The sequence below is a fragment of the Lontra canadensis genome, unplaced genomic scaffold, assembly GCF_010015895.1.
Source record: "Lontra canadensis isolate GAN:19392208 unplaced genomic scaffold, GSC_riverotter_1.0 scaffold196, whole genome shotgun sequence".
Taxonomy (NCBI): Eukaryota; Metazoa; Chordata; class Mammalia; order Carnivora; family Mustelidae; genus Lontra; species Lontra canadensis.
In genome coordinates this window covers 744,655-762,385 of record NW_022631190.1, presented here as the reverse complement: position 1 = coordinate 762,385, position 17,731 = coordinate 744,655, and the positions used below count along the sequence as shown (strand labels likewise).

The 17,731-nt window shown below is 40.4% G+C and overlaps 1 protein-coding gene across 8 annotated transcripts in view; it reads left to right on the top strand.

The window, feature by feature from the left end:
* TNIK (TRAF2 and NCK interacting kinase) overlaps window positions 1-17,731 on the top strand; it is a 376,662-nt gene that overhangs the window by 227,742 nt on the left and 131,189 nt on the right. For all 8 annotated transcript variants that reach the window (XM_032847930.1, XM_032847923.1, XM_032847929.1 and 5 more), the window contains exon 4: window positions 7,360-7,485. In XM_032847930.1, coding sequence (XP_032703821.1) covers window positions 7,360-7,485 — 126 coding nt within the window. The remainder of the gene's footprint in view (window positions 1-7,359; window positions 7,486-17,731) is intronic.

Sequence of the window (17,731 nt, the reverse complement as noted above, 5' to 3'; positions counted from 1 at the left end):
CATAATCAGTCATTCATTTATTCATTCATTTAGGGATGCATGCGTGTGCTGTGTTCTAGAGTGACAGCCGTGAGGAGAACGGACACTCACACTGTCTTCTGGAATCTTACATTCCAACATGCATTAGAGACATTTAACAGACAGTTGAACAATGACTGAATCACAGTTCTGATGAACTTTTAAGGAGTGTGCAGAGAGTATTAAGAGAGAATTTAAGAGAAAGTATCTATCTGGGCTGCTCACGTTTCCTGATAAAGTGACAGCTCCGTGAGATCCGAGGATGAGTTCAGATCTTGCTCTGTGTTGGTAGGCCTGGGAGAAGGGTGCTCACAGCTGCAGGAATCTGACCCTCCCGTGGGTTCCACAGAGCCTGGGAATCCCCATTCCAGGCCCTCCACGGCAGAGACCCCTCTGAATACACCTCTTTGGGATTCCTTTGTGGTTCTTCAGGTAGGTGTCTTTCGCAGACAGACCATCTGATAAAGTACCTGATGAGAACATTTAGCAAAGATAAAGAAAGGTTATTTTTGTCTCCATAATACGCTTTACCTTTGGGAGGTATTTAATGCTTCGGTTCTGTATGGCATAGAGCATGTAGAACTTGGAAAGCTTCTAGAGTTCTAAAAACGACAAGCCAAGCTGCTGGCTACATGCACACTTACGCGTCTCCCCCTATCTTGCCTACGGATTATATATACTCTGCTTGGTGGCTTATGTGTGCCTGGGTCTCTGCATATGTGCATGCACATTGGGCAGATGGCCTGGATGTGGAGGCTTGTCCTACGTGCAGGCACAACATGTCAGAGAGGTGGCTTAAGGACGACATAAGCCACTTCATTTATGGCTGACTTTAGGCCAGTTAGTGACAACACTACAAGGGGCTGAACTCATTTACTTCTGGATTACTTGAGCATGATTTGTTTTGTTTTGTTTTTCCTTTTAATTCATGGTTTTCTTGGGAGTCGGTGGAGGCTTAGGTGTGAGAAAGAGGCGCATTGGGCCACGTTAGCGGTTTCTCTGAGGGCCGGCTCTTCCCAGCAGGAGAGAACAGCTTAGCCTCATGGTCAAGGGGAGCCCTGCAGATCGGCACTTGCATCTGGGAATATCCTCGTTTTGACACTTAAGGGCTCCATACCCTGGGCACATCCCTTAACCTCGCCTTGTAGATAATACCCCTTGTCTCATTAAGTTTGTGGTGAGAAGTAAGCAGAGTTATTGATAAAGAAAACATTTGAGAGAAATATGTAGAGTGTTGTGTTCAGTGTGTATTACTGTTATTACAGTGACACTGTAATAAATAAAATGTAGACATTTTCCTTTGTCTCTCGATGGTACCAACAATCCCTGTAGGAGGTTACGTGCCACAGTCCTTCTGGCTACAGGGCCTTGGCAATCACTAATTTTCTGCCAGAAGAACAGTTCCCTCCTTAGTCACACAACATCACGTTTTTCTCTCTTCCTAAGTGGGTAAACCCCACAAGGCCTTCAGAATTCAGCTCGAACTTGAAAGGCATTGTGTCCCCCGATGCCTCCAGTTAGGTTGGTTGCCCATACCTCTCCTGTTTGTAAGTTTCCGTGCATCTGTGTCATTCTTTGATTTCCATCTGTGTCCCCACTAGCCTATTGCAAGTTTCATTGTGGCGCCCATTGTTGTATTGTTGTTGTATTAGCATTTAACATTGCGCCTGGGATGCCGTCAGTGGTTACGTATCTATGGGATGCATTCATTCTCTTAAGGTTAACAACACAGCAAATCCAGGTACTGCCTGCAGGAGGTCATAGCAAAGTCCCAGTCCTTTTAAGGCTCAAGCGACTCCTTAAACCATGCTGGGTCTGTTTCTTTCGATCTGTAAAAGTATAATTTATAGGTGTATAACCCCACTGTGAGATAATTCAAGGAGATACATACATGCTTAATTATCATTTAGTTTTTAGTGCATGTTGATATTTAATAAACTGTGATGCAAAACAAACCTCAAGCTGTATGCTATCTACCAACAAACACGCTGGATATAGCAGCCTCTTCATTTAGACTGCTAGGTTCCTCCATTCGGGTGCAGAATTTCATTCGGTAAGAAGAATTTCCACAGAAATTTCAAAGTCGTCACTTTAAAAAGAGAAATTTGCAACTACTTACCTTAGGAATGTAGGTTTTCTCTCTCCTTCGGAAACAAAACAAACCTGAAAATTAATGAGATATTGAAGCTGATATGTGACTTTTGTATTGCTTTCAGAAACTCTAATTTTGTAGTCACTAAAGCAGCTTCTTTGTTGTCACCGATTAATTTTATAATGAGATATGACATAAATTCATAAAAATAAATATTGCTGACTTTTAAAATCCAGTTTCTGTTGATGCTGTATGTGGCCATCCTGAATAAAACTTCCGCTGGAGGAAGGGATCTCACAATTATAAATTATTTTAAAACATTTTAAAATTACATCCTAGAAAATGTCAACCATCCCTTCACATTCTAATGCCTGTGATTCTTTAACAGTAAATTGTCTTCAGTTTTGTGTCATATTCCATCGACAGTGAAGTTGAGAAGGATGGGGGAGTTAACACAAACAACCACCTAAGGCCTAAGGCCGGCCCGTGCTGTGGAGAGCGACAGCCGCGGTCCCAACCAGTGACCACATGGCTAGGGTCAAGTGGCATATAGGAGTCTCTATGCCTCGTACTTTCTTCTGAGTTCAGACTGACCAGTCCCCTGACTTATCATAGTTTTATTACACAGTTTTATTTTTGTTCCATGCATCACGACCTAAATATTGGGCAAACTCTTTGTCATAGAGCACACTAATATTAAGTATCTTATTAATTCCATTTTTCAATCCTAGCATATTGTAGATGCTTAAAGTATATTCCCTGTATTAAATATGCAACTTAAAATCCCTGATGTCATTCATAAGCAAGTACTATTGTGTGCTAACAAGTTTCTTTAATTGGAGGACCAAAGGCAGGTTTCTCTTTATCCCTGGCTTAAAATGCTCCCAAACACTTCCTTCATGATTAGCAGCTTTAACATCAAGGGTAACTGGTCTTCTGTCTAGGAGTTTTCAGTATAGAATTAAGAGCACCGGCTTTGGAGTCAGACGAATCTCACTTTGAATCTTAGCTCTAACATATAAGATACGAAAGAATTTGGGAGATTTCTTAACCTCTTTGAAATTCATTTTCCTCACTTACATGGGATCATTTAATCATCTACTTCATAGAGCTGTTTTGCATATTAAATACACAGTTTCTCGTACATAGCGAACATTACGTAAGGTTGGCTTTGGCTCTGTTTTCTGACCACAGTATCATATCATTCTGTGGTATTATCATCAGAGGTAGTCAGTGGCTTAAAAGCATCTCCTAGAAACATCTATTTCTTTGCCTTTGAAAACCACTTTTTCTTACATGGTTTGCCATCCTCCAGGAGGCCAGGCCTGCCTTCTCACTCAGAAGGTTTGTCCGCAAGCAATTAGAGAGAGCTAGCCCCAGTCCACAAGTAATTTTCCAGCTTCTGTTAGGTCACATTTGCTAATGTCCCATTGGCCAAAACAAGTCACATGACCGAGCCCAGAGACAAGAAGAGGAAATGGGCTCCCATCTCCTCATGAGGGAGGCTGCCAAACATCATGGCCATTCCACCCCTCCCCTATCCAAGGCTACCACAAATACTAAGCAATAAATAGATTCCTGTGATCTTGCAAAAGAAAGTCTTCTTTATTTTGATAATAAAGCTATGCTTAAATAAGCACTGATAATTTCTAAGCCTGAGAGGTGGTTTAAATGGATATTCTTATTTTCATTCACATAACTGATATTTAGAGAGTCCATATGCAATGTCTGAGGGTACGTAATGAATCGACTTGGAATAGATTTATGACTGAAGTAACGGTTCTTCCTGTTTACCAGACTTGGCTTATTAAAACCAGTCCCTTTTAAAATTTGTGACAATTTGGTACCATTATTTTGTTTTTCATTATGACCCAGAGGTCGTTTATTTCCTGGTGGGCTTGATCCTTTTGCTTAATTCTCAAGACATAATAATCCATTTACAAAACAGAAGACATCCTTCTCTTAGAACTTTGTAATCTAACTATAGCCTCTGTTGTTGTTTTTGTCTTTTTGAAAGCATTGTAACTCATGCTTTTCAATAGCCATGTTGTGAGAGGGTAGACTGCTTGTCGAGTGGATAAATAAGTTCCTGCAGTTACTAGTAAGTGTGTCCTTGTCAATACCGCTAACTTGCTGCCACCACTGCCCTAGACTAGAAATTGGGATAAATAGTAGCCCAATAAAATGCATGCCCACTTACAAGATCAAGATCAAGGTTCTATGCTAGAGCTACATAGCAATGACCCACAGTGGTTCCGTAATTGTGTTTGGAAACCATGCAATTTAAACTAAAATTCAAGATACCTCCATTCGTGCTCTTCCACTGTTGTTATTTTTTTATTTTTTGGTTGACAAGACTAAAAATAATGTTTATTTTGTATTACACTTTATAACTTTCACATACTTCATTCAAATATCACAAAAGACTGTGGCTTATAATAAAATTCTATTATAAAATCTCTATCTAATTATAGAAGAGAAAACTGACATTGTAAAAGATAGGTTACTTTCCTAAGATCATGGAGCCCAAAGAGAACATACATCCCACCTGCCCACCCTCATTTTTCTGACTCAGTGCCTATGCTTTCTTCATTTTCATATTGACTCAGTTTACCTTTGCAAAATGATAGAGAGCTGCTGCCTTCATTCTGTTCTCGAATACTATTTATTTTGGATTTAACTATATATTGAATTATACTGTTATTTAACTGTTTCACAAATTCTTATTTTCTTAATAGTACAGTAAACTTTTTCTAAGACACTACACTCCCCACCCAGTGGATTCTCCCACATTACCCTCCATCCTCTTGAGAACCTAGAAGGCTGGCAGCAATGCTTGTAGAACCAACTTGTTGCTAAGAATGACTGAAGGTGAGACCAGCAGGCTGCCGTGGGAGAGAGAAGGGTATTTTATTGCCTCATGTAGTTACCTCTTTAATGGAAGCAGCTGTCGATACCAGGCTGCCCACAGAAGCCCTCAGGTCTGTTTTCTCCCCTTCTGTTTAGGCTTCCCCAAAGTACTGCTCACATCCTGCATTTGTCCACAATAATTTGGCCCCACATGGTAGGTTTAAAATAGCTCACTATGCACCACAGTAAGACATCTGAGGTGTGCTGTGGGGACCCTTTGCCAAGTGGAAGATCCGTGAAGTTCAGTCCCAACCCCAGGCCAATAGCGAAGGCACAGGTAGTTTCTGATAGTTGCAGGAAAGAACCCAGTGATCAGCAGTATGCCATCGCCTCCCTCCTCAACTCCCCTCATCACCGTGAGGGCCACATGCTTCTCCTCAGCTCAGCACCCCGGTTGTACATTCTATTTTGAGATCACCTAGTCTTCAATTTTGTTAACCCATGTGATGTGTAACATGTTTCGTTCTCCTAGGTTGGCAAATCTCCATTGTTTTTCGCTGAAACTTATTTTTGCATGGTCAGGAAATGTCAGCGTTTCACCATTCTTCTCATCTCATTCTTACCATTTCCTTTCAAGCCCCACTAACGCTGCTGTAAGCAGCTTGCCTTTTGCAGGTGTTCATTCTTTTATTCATGTTTCCTCACAGGCATTTTGCCTGGTGCAGGGCGTGTTACAAAGAGCAAAAGCAGGCACCATTCCTGTGTTTATAGTTATTATGGGCTGATGGGGAAGAGAGAGTTTGATCAAATGGTCAGAGGGATAAATGTGGAAAGGTGCCACAAAGGGAGAGACACATGATGATCCACGAGGCTCAAACCAAGTGAGACAGATCAGGGAGCTTTGCTGGGGAAGGGACTCTGGAACAGAGACCTGAAGGCAGAGGAGGGCTTACAATCCATGGAGAAGAGAGTCGAGTAAAAGAGCAATTATGACTTATCTCCATACCAAGACCAATATGGTACAAGTGTTAAGTGTAGGGAGTAGATAAGATAAAGTGATGAGGGGTGAGGTGGGGACTTGACATGGCCTGAGAGAATTAGGGAAGACATCCTAAGGAGGTCATATAAAGTCAGTAGGAATAATGAATAAAAATTATGTGAAGACGAGGAAGGGGAAAATATTCCATGGAAGACCACAGAAGGGCATGACGCCATAGACACTGAAGTGAGGCTGAGCAGCCCAAGATGGAAGGGGACAGACAGGGACACAGCATGGGCAGCCTTTCAGGTAAAGGTGATATAGCAATCTACATGCAGAGATCACTGTTGCTACCTCTGCATCTAAAACAACTCTCCTGGGATGGAAATATTTTTCCAACAATCTCTAAAATAAAATACTGGTTTATGGTCCAACTAATGTGTACATACCAAAATCAAATTATGGGAGAGCACATGCGCACTCCAACGGTAATGCTAGGGCTCCCTAAAGTGGCCCAAGGTGATGGACTCCAAATTGAAATTCAGAATGAATGAGACTTGAATATAGGGAAACTTAGTCTGTAGGAGAGTTAGCCCTTTTCACATCCATGGCACTACCACATTCCTCCTTTCTTTTTATGTTTAGTTTCCTGAAAGTGAGATGAGTACTCCTGTTTTGTGAACTTCCTCAGATCTAGGGAACTATCCTCGCTCCCTTTCCCATCTGACTTTCATCATCTTCAGTCAGTTACTTCAATAAAAGTAGGCTTCAAAGAAAATGAACCTAACAAATTTTAAATCTCAGAGACTGTATTTTTTTTTTTCCTTTCCCCAACCTTTCCTCTACCAGATATGATAAGTGGTAGGTACTCAGTGGACATAGTTCCCGGAAGCCGAGAGTGAATTTTATCTCAATGTTCTGTCTACCTTGATCTTTTCTAGGTCAAAGATGCAATTTCTTTTTCTAGCAGGTTGTATGCTATGCCTGTTTGCTGTACAAAGAGAAGACCCTCTTAGATTGCCAATTTGTCGTCTTGTAATTTTTTTCCTTGTAGTCAAGAGAGAAAGTCAAGTTATATAATAATATGTGTTTACAACCACAGAAGGGAAAAAAAAAATATTTATTTATTTATTTGACAGACACACAGCGAGTGAGGGAACACAAGCAGGGGGAATGGGAGTGGGAGAGGGAGAAGCAGGCTCTCTGCTGAGCAGTGAGCCCAAAGTGGGGCTCAATCCTAAGACCCTGGGATCGTCACCCAGCCAAAGGCAGATGCTTAATGACTGAGCCACCCAGGCACCCCCAAAAGAAAAAACTTAAGAAAGAATTTATTACATAGTTGATATGGATGGTGATAAAAAAACAAAACCCAACTAAGGACAACAGATTTTCATGACAGAATATTTTTATTCTAATACAGGATGAAGAGGAGGAAATCAAACAAGAAATTAACATGTTGAAGAAATATTCTCATCACCGGAATATTGCTACTTACTATGGTGCTTTTATCAAAAAGAACCCACCAGGCATGGATGACCAACTTTGGGTATGTAGTGCGATCCAGATTTGCTTTTTACATGAAGAACAACTAGGGCCAAATGGTTCGTTCGTCTATCCTCACATTGTATTAATTAACTACTTCTTTGAAGCTGTTAGCCCCATGATTTCCATAACATTGTGTTTTCAAGGTTGTGCCCATTTCCCTATATACCTCTCCAACTTTTAAGCATTTTTTTTTTAAGATTTTATTTATTTATTTAGAGACAGAGAGAGTGAGTGCATGTGTGGGCAAGCTGGGGAGGGACAGAGGGAGAAGGAGAGAGAGACTCTCAGGCAGACTCTATGCTGTGTGTGGAGCCTGACACGGGGCTTGATCTTGTGACCCCGAGATCATGACCTGAGCCGAAACCATGGGTCAGACATCTAACAGACTGAGCCACCTAAGTGCCCCTCCATCTTTTAAGTATCTTTATCCTTTATCCCTTAATGTAGACCATCACTAGAGCAAGTTGTTAAGTTCTCTGGTTTTTCCACTAGTTAGTACATTTATTGAGTTTTAATTATATTTTAGGCATCATGCTATTTGCTTTTTATGTATTATATCATTTATTCCAGCTCTTTGAGGGAGACGTTTTTATTTCCTCATTTCTTAGATGACAAAACTTAGGTGTACAAAGATGGTAAGTAAATTGCCCTAAGGTCTTTGTAGCTAGAAATGGCAGAGCCATGATCTAACCAAGCTCTGGGAGTCTTTTTCCTTGCCTATCACTAATGTGTGGATGACTGAAATTTAAATTCCAGTTCTGTGAGTGAAATACCTAAGACAGTGTGATACTGTGTAAGTACTCTCATAGGTTGCTTTCCTTTCCCATTAGCTGTGTGTCCCAGTCCTGTATTTTTGACAGTTTGCCCCTCTGAAAGTAGATTCAGTACGTCTGATACGAAAATCACTGCTCCCCTCCTTGCCCTGCACAGATTGCCTTTCTTCTCATCTTCCTGATTACTGTCCATGGAACTTTTACTCACTCTTAGTCCCTCAGGCTAGTGGGCCCATTCAGTGGAAGCCTAGATTTTGCTGTAGACTTCTACTTGATCTATCCGTCTCTCTCTATCTTGAATCTCTATTCGTCCCATATGTTGCTGTGGGATTAATTACTTTAAGAATATTCTTTTAACCACTTATCCTCTTATTCATTTTCTAGAGTTCTTAATATGTGTCTGACACACAAAATTTATTTAATTAGACAGAGCTTACTATATGCCAAATTATATATTAAATTGTGTGGATCCCATGACTACTATTTCATGGATAATTTATTGAAGAATCTCAGTCTACTCTCTTAATGCAAAAGTTATCTGTGGTCCAGCTGAGAAGATAAAACATACACAGCAAATAGAGTTGGTGACCAAAAGGAATATAATAATGTTAGCTCAGAAAAATAACAAGATTTTCATGTCATTTGACAATTGAATATTACAATCTTTGGAAGTGAAAAGAACTGCTGGTTATTTTTTCCCCAATAAGTCCTGTCTTTAAATTTAGAATTAAAAAAGTATTTCGGGGTAAATAAATCCTTTTTGTATGATCACCTTGATTTTATATATTCTTATGTGATTTCTGAAATAGTTATAGTAAGATTTTAATCATGCCCTCTTAAATGTAGGTGTAAATGTGAAAATTAAAAATGTAAAAGTAGTAGGAAAAATAGTTGTAACTGTAAAATACTAAAGAAAGATATATGAGGGCATATATGCAAGGGCATATATACAAAACAGAATTTTGATGAACTTGCCCATATACATTTCTTAAAGTTTCCCATTACAAAAATAATAATAATAATAATAATAATAATAATGCAGATAACTGATTTAGAAAAAACATCCATTTGGTATATGATGAGACAGAATTTAGTAGCCTTTAGAGATGGAGAATTTTTATAAATCAATAGTAAAATATGAGACTAAGAGAAAGATTGAGTTAAGAACAAGACAACAATCAACAAAGTAAGAAACATCAATTATCTATAAAGATGTTCTCAAAATGGAATCATACCAAGAACATAAATGCAAAAGAAAACAAGAATTAAATATTATTTCTTAACTTGTAGATTGGCAATGATTTTTTTTTTTAAATGATATACACAGAATGGACACTTACACCCCCTGCTTATGGAACTGGAGATTGGAGGTTGGTATTCTCTTTACTCAAGGACAATTGGGAATACCTGTGGATAAACACACAGATATAAAAGAATGTATCCTAAATAAATATTTGGGCAACTACATCAAGATGTATGTAGAAGTTAACCAATAGGTAATTGCTTAAAGTAAGTCCGTTGAAGGACACTATGAAAGGACATATTAGCCAGTTAAAATGCTGTAGATTTATATTTATAATGGATAAACAATTAACCATTGTAATGGGTATTTTTAATCCATTTAAAAAATGCTGTGATTAGATAAAACACATTTTCATTTTTGTGAAAAAATGGAAGAAAAGGGAAAAAAATGTATCTGCCCACCTATATATATAAATGGTGGGTTGTATAGAATAATACATACCAATGGTGTTGAAGATATTTTTTATCTTGGTAGTCATTTCAGTAATTTAATTTTTGAGAACTTTTTTCTTTTTTATGTCTACTTTTTTTTCTTCTAAACTTTCTTTTAACTTGAACATGTGAGCCATTTCTCTTCCTTCTTTTTTTATTTGTTTCTCTTGGGGCTATCTTTATTCCTCGTAGACAGTCAGCTCCCTGAGCACGAGGATGGTGTGGTTTGCATCTCAGTGTCCTCAGTGCTAGGAAGGTGCTGGGTGTACAATGGCAAGAAAATAGTTGGTCTGTAAAGGAAAGTGATCATGATTTCTGCAAACTTGGTTGCTAATAGTACTGGTACAAAGCAGATTTCTACCGGTACTCGGAAAGCTCAGTTTACCTGTGGCCTCTGGGTTCAACAGAAATGATGAGATGATGTAATTTGGAATATCTCTGTGTTCCTTAAAGGACTTCTACATCATCAAGAATCTAGCTTTTTAGCAGTGACCCCATATCGCCATAAGCTTCAGCAGGTAACAATTGGAGAATGATAGCTATTGGAGTCCTCTCGGGAGAGACGTGTTTGGTTTGGTCAGGGGCATGGTTCCCAGGGAAAAGAAAGCATAAATGTGGCTCTGGAGCCATCACCTTCAGGAATCACCTACAGGAATACAAGCTGAGTCACACCCCACTAGTAATATTTCTTTCATGAGATGGGCCCAATAGGATATTGTCGGTTTTCTTGTGAGAGTGAATTGTTAAAACCTCCGTATTTATTTGGAAATCATTGGTTGAAGGGAAGAGAGGAGTGGTCAAGCAGGGATTGACTGGTTTTTACCCTTTTCCTGAGGCTGTGATTTTTTAAGTTGGAAAGAAAATTAGTTGTCCTTTCATTTGCTGGGTCCCCATGAAGTTCATTGACTTTCCCAGGGCCTCAAAGCTCATTAGTGGATGAATGCAGGCGTCCTGAATTGTGACGGTTTAGCTTGGCCTGAAGTGCTGGGAAAGGCTGTGGAAGTTTGTTTTATGTTTTTTTTAAATAAGCGAAACCCGCAGTTCATTTTCCAGCTGGCACTGGGAGAAAGCAGCATGCCTATTTGCATCTGCATGGAGCAAATGGGAACTTTTTACCCCTGGGACCTGTTGCTACCTGCCAGTTCTCGCCTTGGCCAGTTGCTCCTTCCATGAAGACAGCGGTGGCTGTTGGGAATCCAGAGTCTCCATGAGTATATGTTCATTTATTCATTCACCATCCACCCATTCATTCATCCCACAAACATATAGTGAGCGCTTGTTAGCACAAGGCACTCTTCTGAGCACTTAGGCTCTATCAGTGAACAACATTGGAGGAAGCCCCTACTTACATGTAGCTTATCCTCCTACTACAGACAATGTACATAATTAGTAAGAAAACTGCAGAAGATGCTGCCGCTGCCCCGTAAAGCAGGGTAAGGTCGATAGGGTTGCAGGCAGGGGGTAGCCCCATGGTAGATAACTCACAGAAGGGCCTTCCAAACTGGGTGTTTTCTGAGAATAACAATGGGAGTGATGTGACCAGAAACGTGGGGAGATGAGACATGGGGCCAGATCACGCAGGGCCTTCCAGACCATGGGAAAAATGTCTGCTTTGCCAACTTCAAGAAGGGGACATCTGCAAGTAGTGATCCCTCCCAAACCCAGGCCCCGCGAGAGGACCCAGGCCTTCACAGTCCATTTTCCCACCTGCGATTAAACATTACGGGCCTCATGTTCTGCTTGGAAGACAGAGGACCTAGCGTTTATCAGTTGGTGCTCCTGCAGAGGACTGGTCTGTCCATTCCCGTGTTAGCTTCTGTGTCACTGGAGATGAAAATACAAAGCCATGAAATGCCCCCAAGGGCAAGAGCATCTTCTTTTTCTAGTTGTGCTCTTAAACTATTTGACAATAAACTAAGGGAGATCTTGGAAAAGTCAAGGCAGAATAGAAACATAATAATTAGGAAATCAATACCAGATTACAATATTGGTGGAAACTTGATTATAGGACATGGTAGTGTGTAGTTATTCCAAGGCCTCTGACTCACTGAATCCGAGCCGTTCCAGGTTAAGAATAACAGTAGCAGGTAATATTTATTGCTTAGTTATCACATGCCAAGTTTTTGTGTTTTTGCATTGTCATATCATCAGACATTTACAGCCACTCTACGAATTAGATAGTATCATTATTTCCACTTTACAGACAAGGAAATTTGGCTCAGAGGGGAATAAAGCCAGCGGGTTAGCCAACCCCAGGCTGTCCGATGGTAGAATCGAGCCCTTGAGTTCTACATTCTTTTTTTTTTTAATTGCAAAAAATAGTTTAGATATCAAAAGTTGGTGTTCCAAATAGGACTGAGGCTTTGGGTTTCAATTATTTTGACTTCACCTCTAACCTTTTTCATTCCTCAGTTCCCCAATTTTCAAAGAGGGTAGGAGGACCAGCTAGTTACTAATAAGACTGAAGTGAAGTCTGGGAAATATGCTTGGAAGAGTACATTAAACCTGCCAGGAAAGGTCACAGAGAGTTGACTCTTTGGACTAACGGTATTCTGTTAGGATTGCATTTATATAAAATGTTATTGCGAATTATATAGAGACATAACCTGTGGCCACCTAAAACACCACTTGCGAATAACATTTATTCCCAGTATTCAGACTACGTGAAATATCCCCCAGTTGTTTCTTTTGTTGTGAATGGAGGTTTTGCACATAGCCTACCAGCCAATATGTGTGCTGTTTTAGGTGTCTGATTGAATTATAATCTGTGCGATTTCTATCAGTCTTGTTGTAGCGATAAATTCTTGTTTAGTACCATCTCTTTGCGGAAATACAACTACTTCTGATAATGGCTAAGTAATTCTACTTTATCAACTGCTGTGGGCCTGAACCGGAAATCAAAAAAGGGAGCACTTTCAATAAAGATTCTGATCTCTTGGAAACAAGCAAGCTCTGTCACACGACACGGCCATCTCAATCTGCCTTGCCTTGGTAGGGAGCCGCTCTCCATTCTGCTGCATACCATTCAGGCACCGGGAGTGAGCGACGAGTAGCATCCATGAAGTGCACCAATTTCTCTGACATTAGAAAGTGAAATCACGCATATTTTTATCTCTCTTCTGATACTGCCACAATCACAGGGCTAGACTATCTTATAAAAATAATACATCCCTTTTTTTTTTAAGATTTTATTTATTTGACAGAGAGAGAGAGAGAGAGCACAAGTAGGCAGAGAGGCAGGCAGAGAAAGAGGGGGAAGCAGGCTCCCCACTGAGCAGACAGCCTGATGCGGGACTCGATCCCAGGACCCTAAGATCATGACCTGAGCCGAAGGCAGAGGCTTAACCCACTGAGCCACTCAGGCACCCAAAATATAATACATTTCTGACTAGCTTTGGAAATGCAGGGGAGTAAAATAGTAAGACACCAGATTTCTGTACTGTAGAGTCTCCATAAGCCATTCCTTAGATTGCAACAGTATTGCCTTGCAGAGCTAAGAGTTCACAAATTATGGGGTATGCATTTTGGGGACATTGTAGCAATGGGCTGAAACCTGACCTGGAATACAGAGCCCTGGGTTCTAATAATGGCACAGGCAGCATCTCTGACATTCGGTTTCTTCCTTATAAAAACGGTAACTTTTTTTTTAAGATTTTATTTATTTATTTGACAGACAGAGATCACAAGTAGGCAGACAGCAGATGTAGCAGAGAGAGATGTAGCAGGCAGAGAGAGATGGGGAGGCAGGCTCCCTGCCGAGCAGAGAGCCCAATGTGGGGCTCGATCCCAGGACCCTGGGATGATGATCTGAGCCGATGGCAGAGGCTTTAACCCACTGAACCACCCAGGTGCCCCATAAAAACAGTAACTTAAAGAAAAGTGGCAGGAGCACCTGAGTGGATCAGTCAGTTAAGTGTCAGCCTTTCACTTAGGTCATGATCGCAGGGTCCTCAGAGGGAGTCCTGAGTCAGGTTCTCTGCTCAACGGGGAGTCTGCTTCTTCCTCTGCCCCACCTCCCGCTCCTTCTTTCTTTCTCCCTCTTTCTGTCTCTCAAATAAATAAATGAAAATCTTAAAAAAAAAAAAAAAAAAAGCAATGTTAGGGTAGGTCTGGGTTTTCAAATTGGCAGCCCAGCGGCTAAATACTGTCCAGGTGAATGTATTTAGTTTGATTCGCATAAGGTGGTGGTGTTTTAATTATGCCAACATTAGAAAAATATCAGACACTTTCACACAAAAGTCTGGATTCCTTGAGCAGTTTTGAAAAATAGGATGATATGGGAATGCTGGGCTTGAAACCCCCAGTAGCCACAGGATGTGTGAGCTGTTTGGGGATCACATGCCCACTCCAGTTTGGACAGAGGTCCCAGTGCTCCCTGTGGCCTTCCACACACGCTCAGCTTCATGCATTGACATTACTTGTCGAGCTCCTGCATAACGTCATCTGGGGATAAGATACCAAGATGTACCCATGAGAACCCTTCTAGAATCTTCCGTGATGTTGGCCACCGTCCCCAAACCTAGGTCTAGTATAGTTTACATTTGCCGTGGCATCCTGTCTGGCAAAAGATCAGGCCTGCTTGCACTGTTGGTTGTTTTAAGATGTAAATGCTGTGGGTAGCATTATTAAAAATTCAAGCCACCTGCAGCTGAATCTTTCGAACAATTTAAAATTTCTCTTTTTTAAGTTCTATGTGTCAGAAATGAGTTTTTTTTTCCTTTTCTTTACTTTTTTACCGCCTTGTTTCAATCAGTATCTGTCACTTATATAACTAAAGAACTCCCCTCTTCATATATGTAGAACCCAGATCATTTGTCTGAAGAAGGGACTGAATCTTTTTTTTTTTTGAGTAGAAATTTTTGAAAGGCTAACTTTGGTAATTAGAGAAGGAGTGCCTAAAATATTAGGAGGAGTGATTGTAACCATGTTACCAGACTCAGAGCTGCCCTATTGCATGACCTATGAGACAGGATATGCTACTTAGGTATCAACAGAGAGAAAAGCCATTCCTAATTTAATACATTGCAATAGGGCCTGAGTTCAGCTTTAAAAGAACCATTTTTATGAATTAATGGTGGGTGATTCTGTGACAAGAATATACAAATGATTTCTTCTTTTATCCCAATGACTTTCATTTGAACTGTGCTTAAACTGCTTTCCACCCAAGCAGAAGGAAGACTTCTGTGTGCCCAAAGTTATTCCACTATTGGGCTACACAAACCTCCAGTTCCTTTTCTAGATGAATTCTGAGCTGAGGTCTGTGCTTCTCAAATCCTCAGCCATGAAGTTGTTTAATCATAAATCCTCTAAGGCTAGTATTTTATATGCTTTTCCTATTTTTACTTGTTTGAAAGCTTGCTTTCCCATCCATTCCCCACATTCTTCTATTGGGTATAACATTCTGACCAGCAGAGCTAAACATTTCTTAAAGCCTTAATAAGGTTAGTTTCTGTGAGCGGGTCCCAGAATGGACATATAATGCTTTACTCCTAACAGGAAAAATTCTCCAGTAGATCTTGCATGCATACTGAGAAATCTGAGCACCGGAAATCAAATACATGATGCAACTAACGTCCCTCATTCCTTGAATACTGCTATGCTGACTCTGAGACACTCTCTCCTTAGACCTGATGACCAGTGACCATTGATATTTGAGCCTTTCTAGTGGCTTCTTGTGTCTAAAAATACCATTTGGCTCCATATAACTGCCATTATCATTCTCAGTTATAAAGTTGTTCATTATCTGGAAACTATATCAACAAAGTTTGGGGACACTTCACGTCCTGGGGACTCAATTTTTTAATCTTTGGAAAACTTAGAATTTATAGTTCAAGCACTTTCCTTTCAAGTCTAAAAATAGGTAGACGCCAAAAGAATTTTTTTTTCTTTCAAATACGTGCTAGTTTAAAAATGAATGCAAAAGATTATTTAGGTTGCTTTTTCAAATTTGAAATTCCCAACAGTTTTACCTTACCTTTACAGAAGTAGATTTAAATGATAAATATGTTCATAGGTGTGCCTCCAATTCTTGTACTTCTATACACATGTGTTTGATCTTGTGGGACTTTCAACTACCTCTGGCAAGTGAGGCAGCATTCTATATAACAAAGTACTGGTTTTGTTTACACTTTCGTAAACCGTGCAGTTGAGATCTGTGGCTATTCCCGGCCACACATGATAAAAATATCTTGTGCCTTACTGATGTTTCTGGGCCTTCAAGGTCAATGGGCTGATCTTTTGCAGAGCTGTGAATTCTTGGATGTTTATCTTTCCTACCCTTTTCTTAGAGTAGTACTCCTTCAGTTCCTGCGTTCAGACTTCTCTCATTTTAGGCGGGCCTTCGACTTCCTGCTCCCTCCTCTTCTTCCTCTCGCCTGTCTCTTGTCCCTCCTTTTCCTATAAAAAAGAAGGGATCTGTTAGTAGTCAGTTATTTGTGTGGGTGACTGACTGACTAGTAACCTTTGGGGAGAACTAATCAAGCTATGAGGCATTGTTTCATGTTATGGGAGCTTAAAACCAGTTAACTAGCATATAAGCAAGTACTGTAGGGACCCCAGCAATCATTCTAAGCTTCTTACACTGGCTCTAAGGATAAACGTTTTAAATTTCCTTCAGCGGTGATTGGGGTTGGAAAGCGCAGGTAACAAGTGACCACAGCAGGTGACTCCCTCCTGAAGGCCCCCTCCCGATGAAAAGGTGAGCTTAGGGCTGGCCCAGACAGTGCTTCCAAAATTCCCCCTGGGCCCAGCTGAGACCCAAGATCTTTTACTTAAATAATGTCCCCTCCCTCTACAACTTCTAAGAAAAAACATCTTCTTGGTCAGAAATAGAAGACAACTGGCAAAAATACATGATGAACAACCACGTAAGTTAGGCATATGTTAGAACGCTTTGTTTTTAAAAGTTTACCTTTTTGATTTAGATAAAATAACTACCATGTCCAAGTCATCCAAGCAACCCTAACCCTCTTAATTGGGTTACACTACACTATGACTGCTCTTTCTTTTGTTCATTCGTTCTTTCTTTCTTTCTCTTTCTCTCTCTCTTTCAGATTTTATTTATTTATTTATTTGAGAGAAAGAGAGAGAGAGAGAGAGAACACAAGCCAGGGAGGGGCAGAGGGAGAGAGGGAAGCAGGCTCCCCTTTGAGCAGAGTCCGCCATGCTTCTCAATCCCAAGACACTGGGATCATGATGCTTAACCAACTGAGCCACCCAAGCGTCCCTACTGTGCTGTTTCTTAAACATCTCCTAGGCAGAACAAAGGGTACCAGTTCTAGGTCCAGGTCCGACCCCCATCCTGCATGAGCTTGGTTCTGTCCTCGCCTTCAACCTAGCAGTCCTTCTCTCTTCCCAAGTGACACGTAGGTATATCCTGTTCTCTGACCCAGTTGTTTAGGTGGCGTTGAATAAGCATTTCAAATGTTCCATTCCTTCTAAACCTCTCCCTCCACCTCTTGTCAGCCTTCCAAATAAAAAGATGTTTCTTCTTGCCATGAGATACAAACTTGAAAAAAAGGACTTGTTTCCTTTGTGCTTCTTTATTAATCGGGGTTTTAGAAACACAGGTGCCCAATGCCCTTTATAAGCACGTGTCAGCCATTCTTCACCACCAAGGTGAAGTGGATTTGGGGAAGCTATTGATACCATCTTTCAAATTGGAAACTCTTCGTCATTGCTTTTTTTTTTTTTTTTTTGAAAGTACAAACAGAGCAATAGATAAAAAGTAATAAATACAGT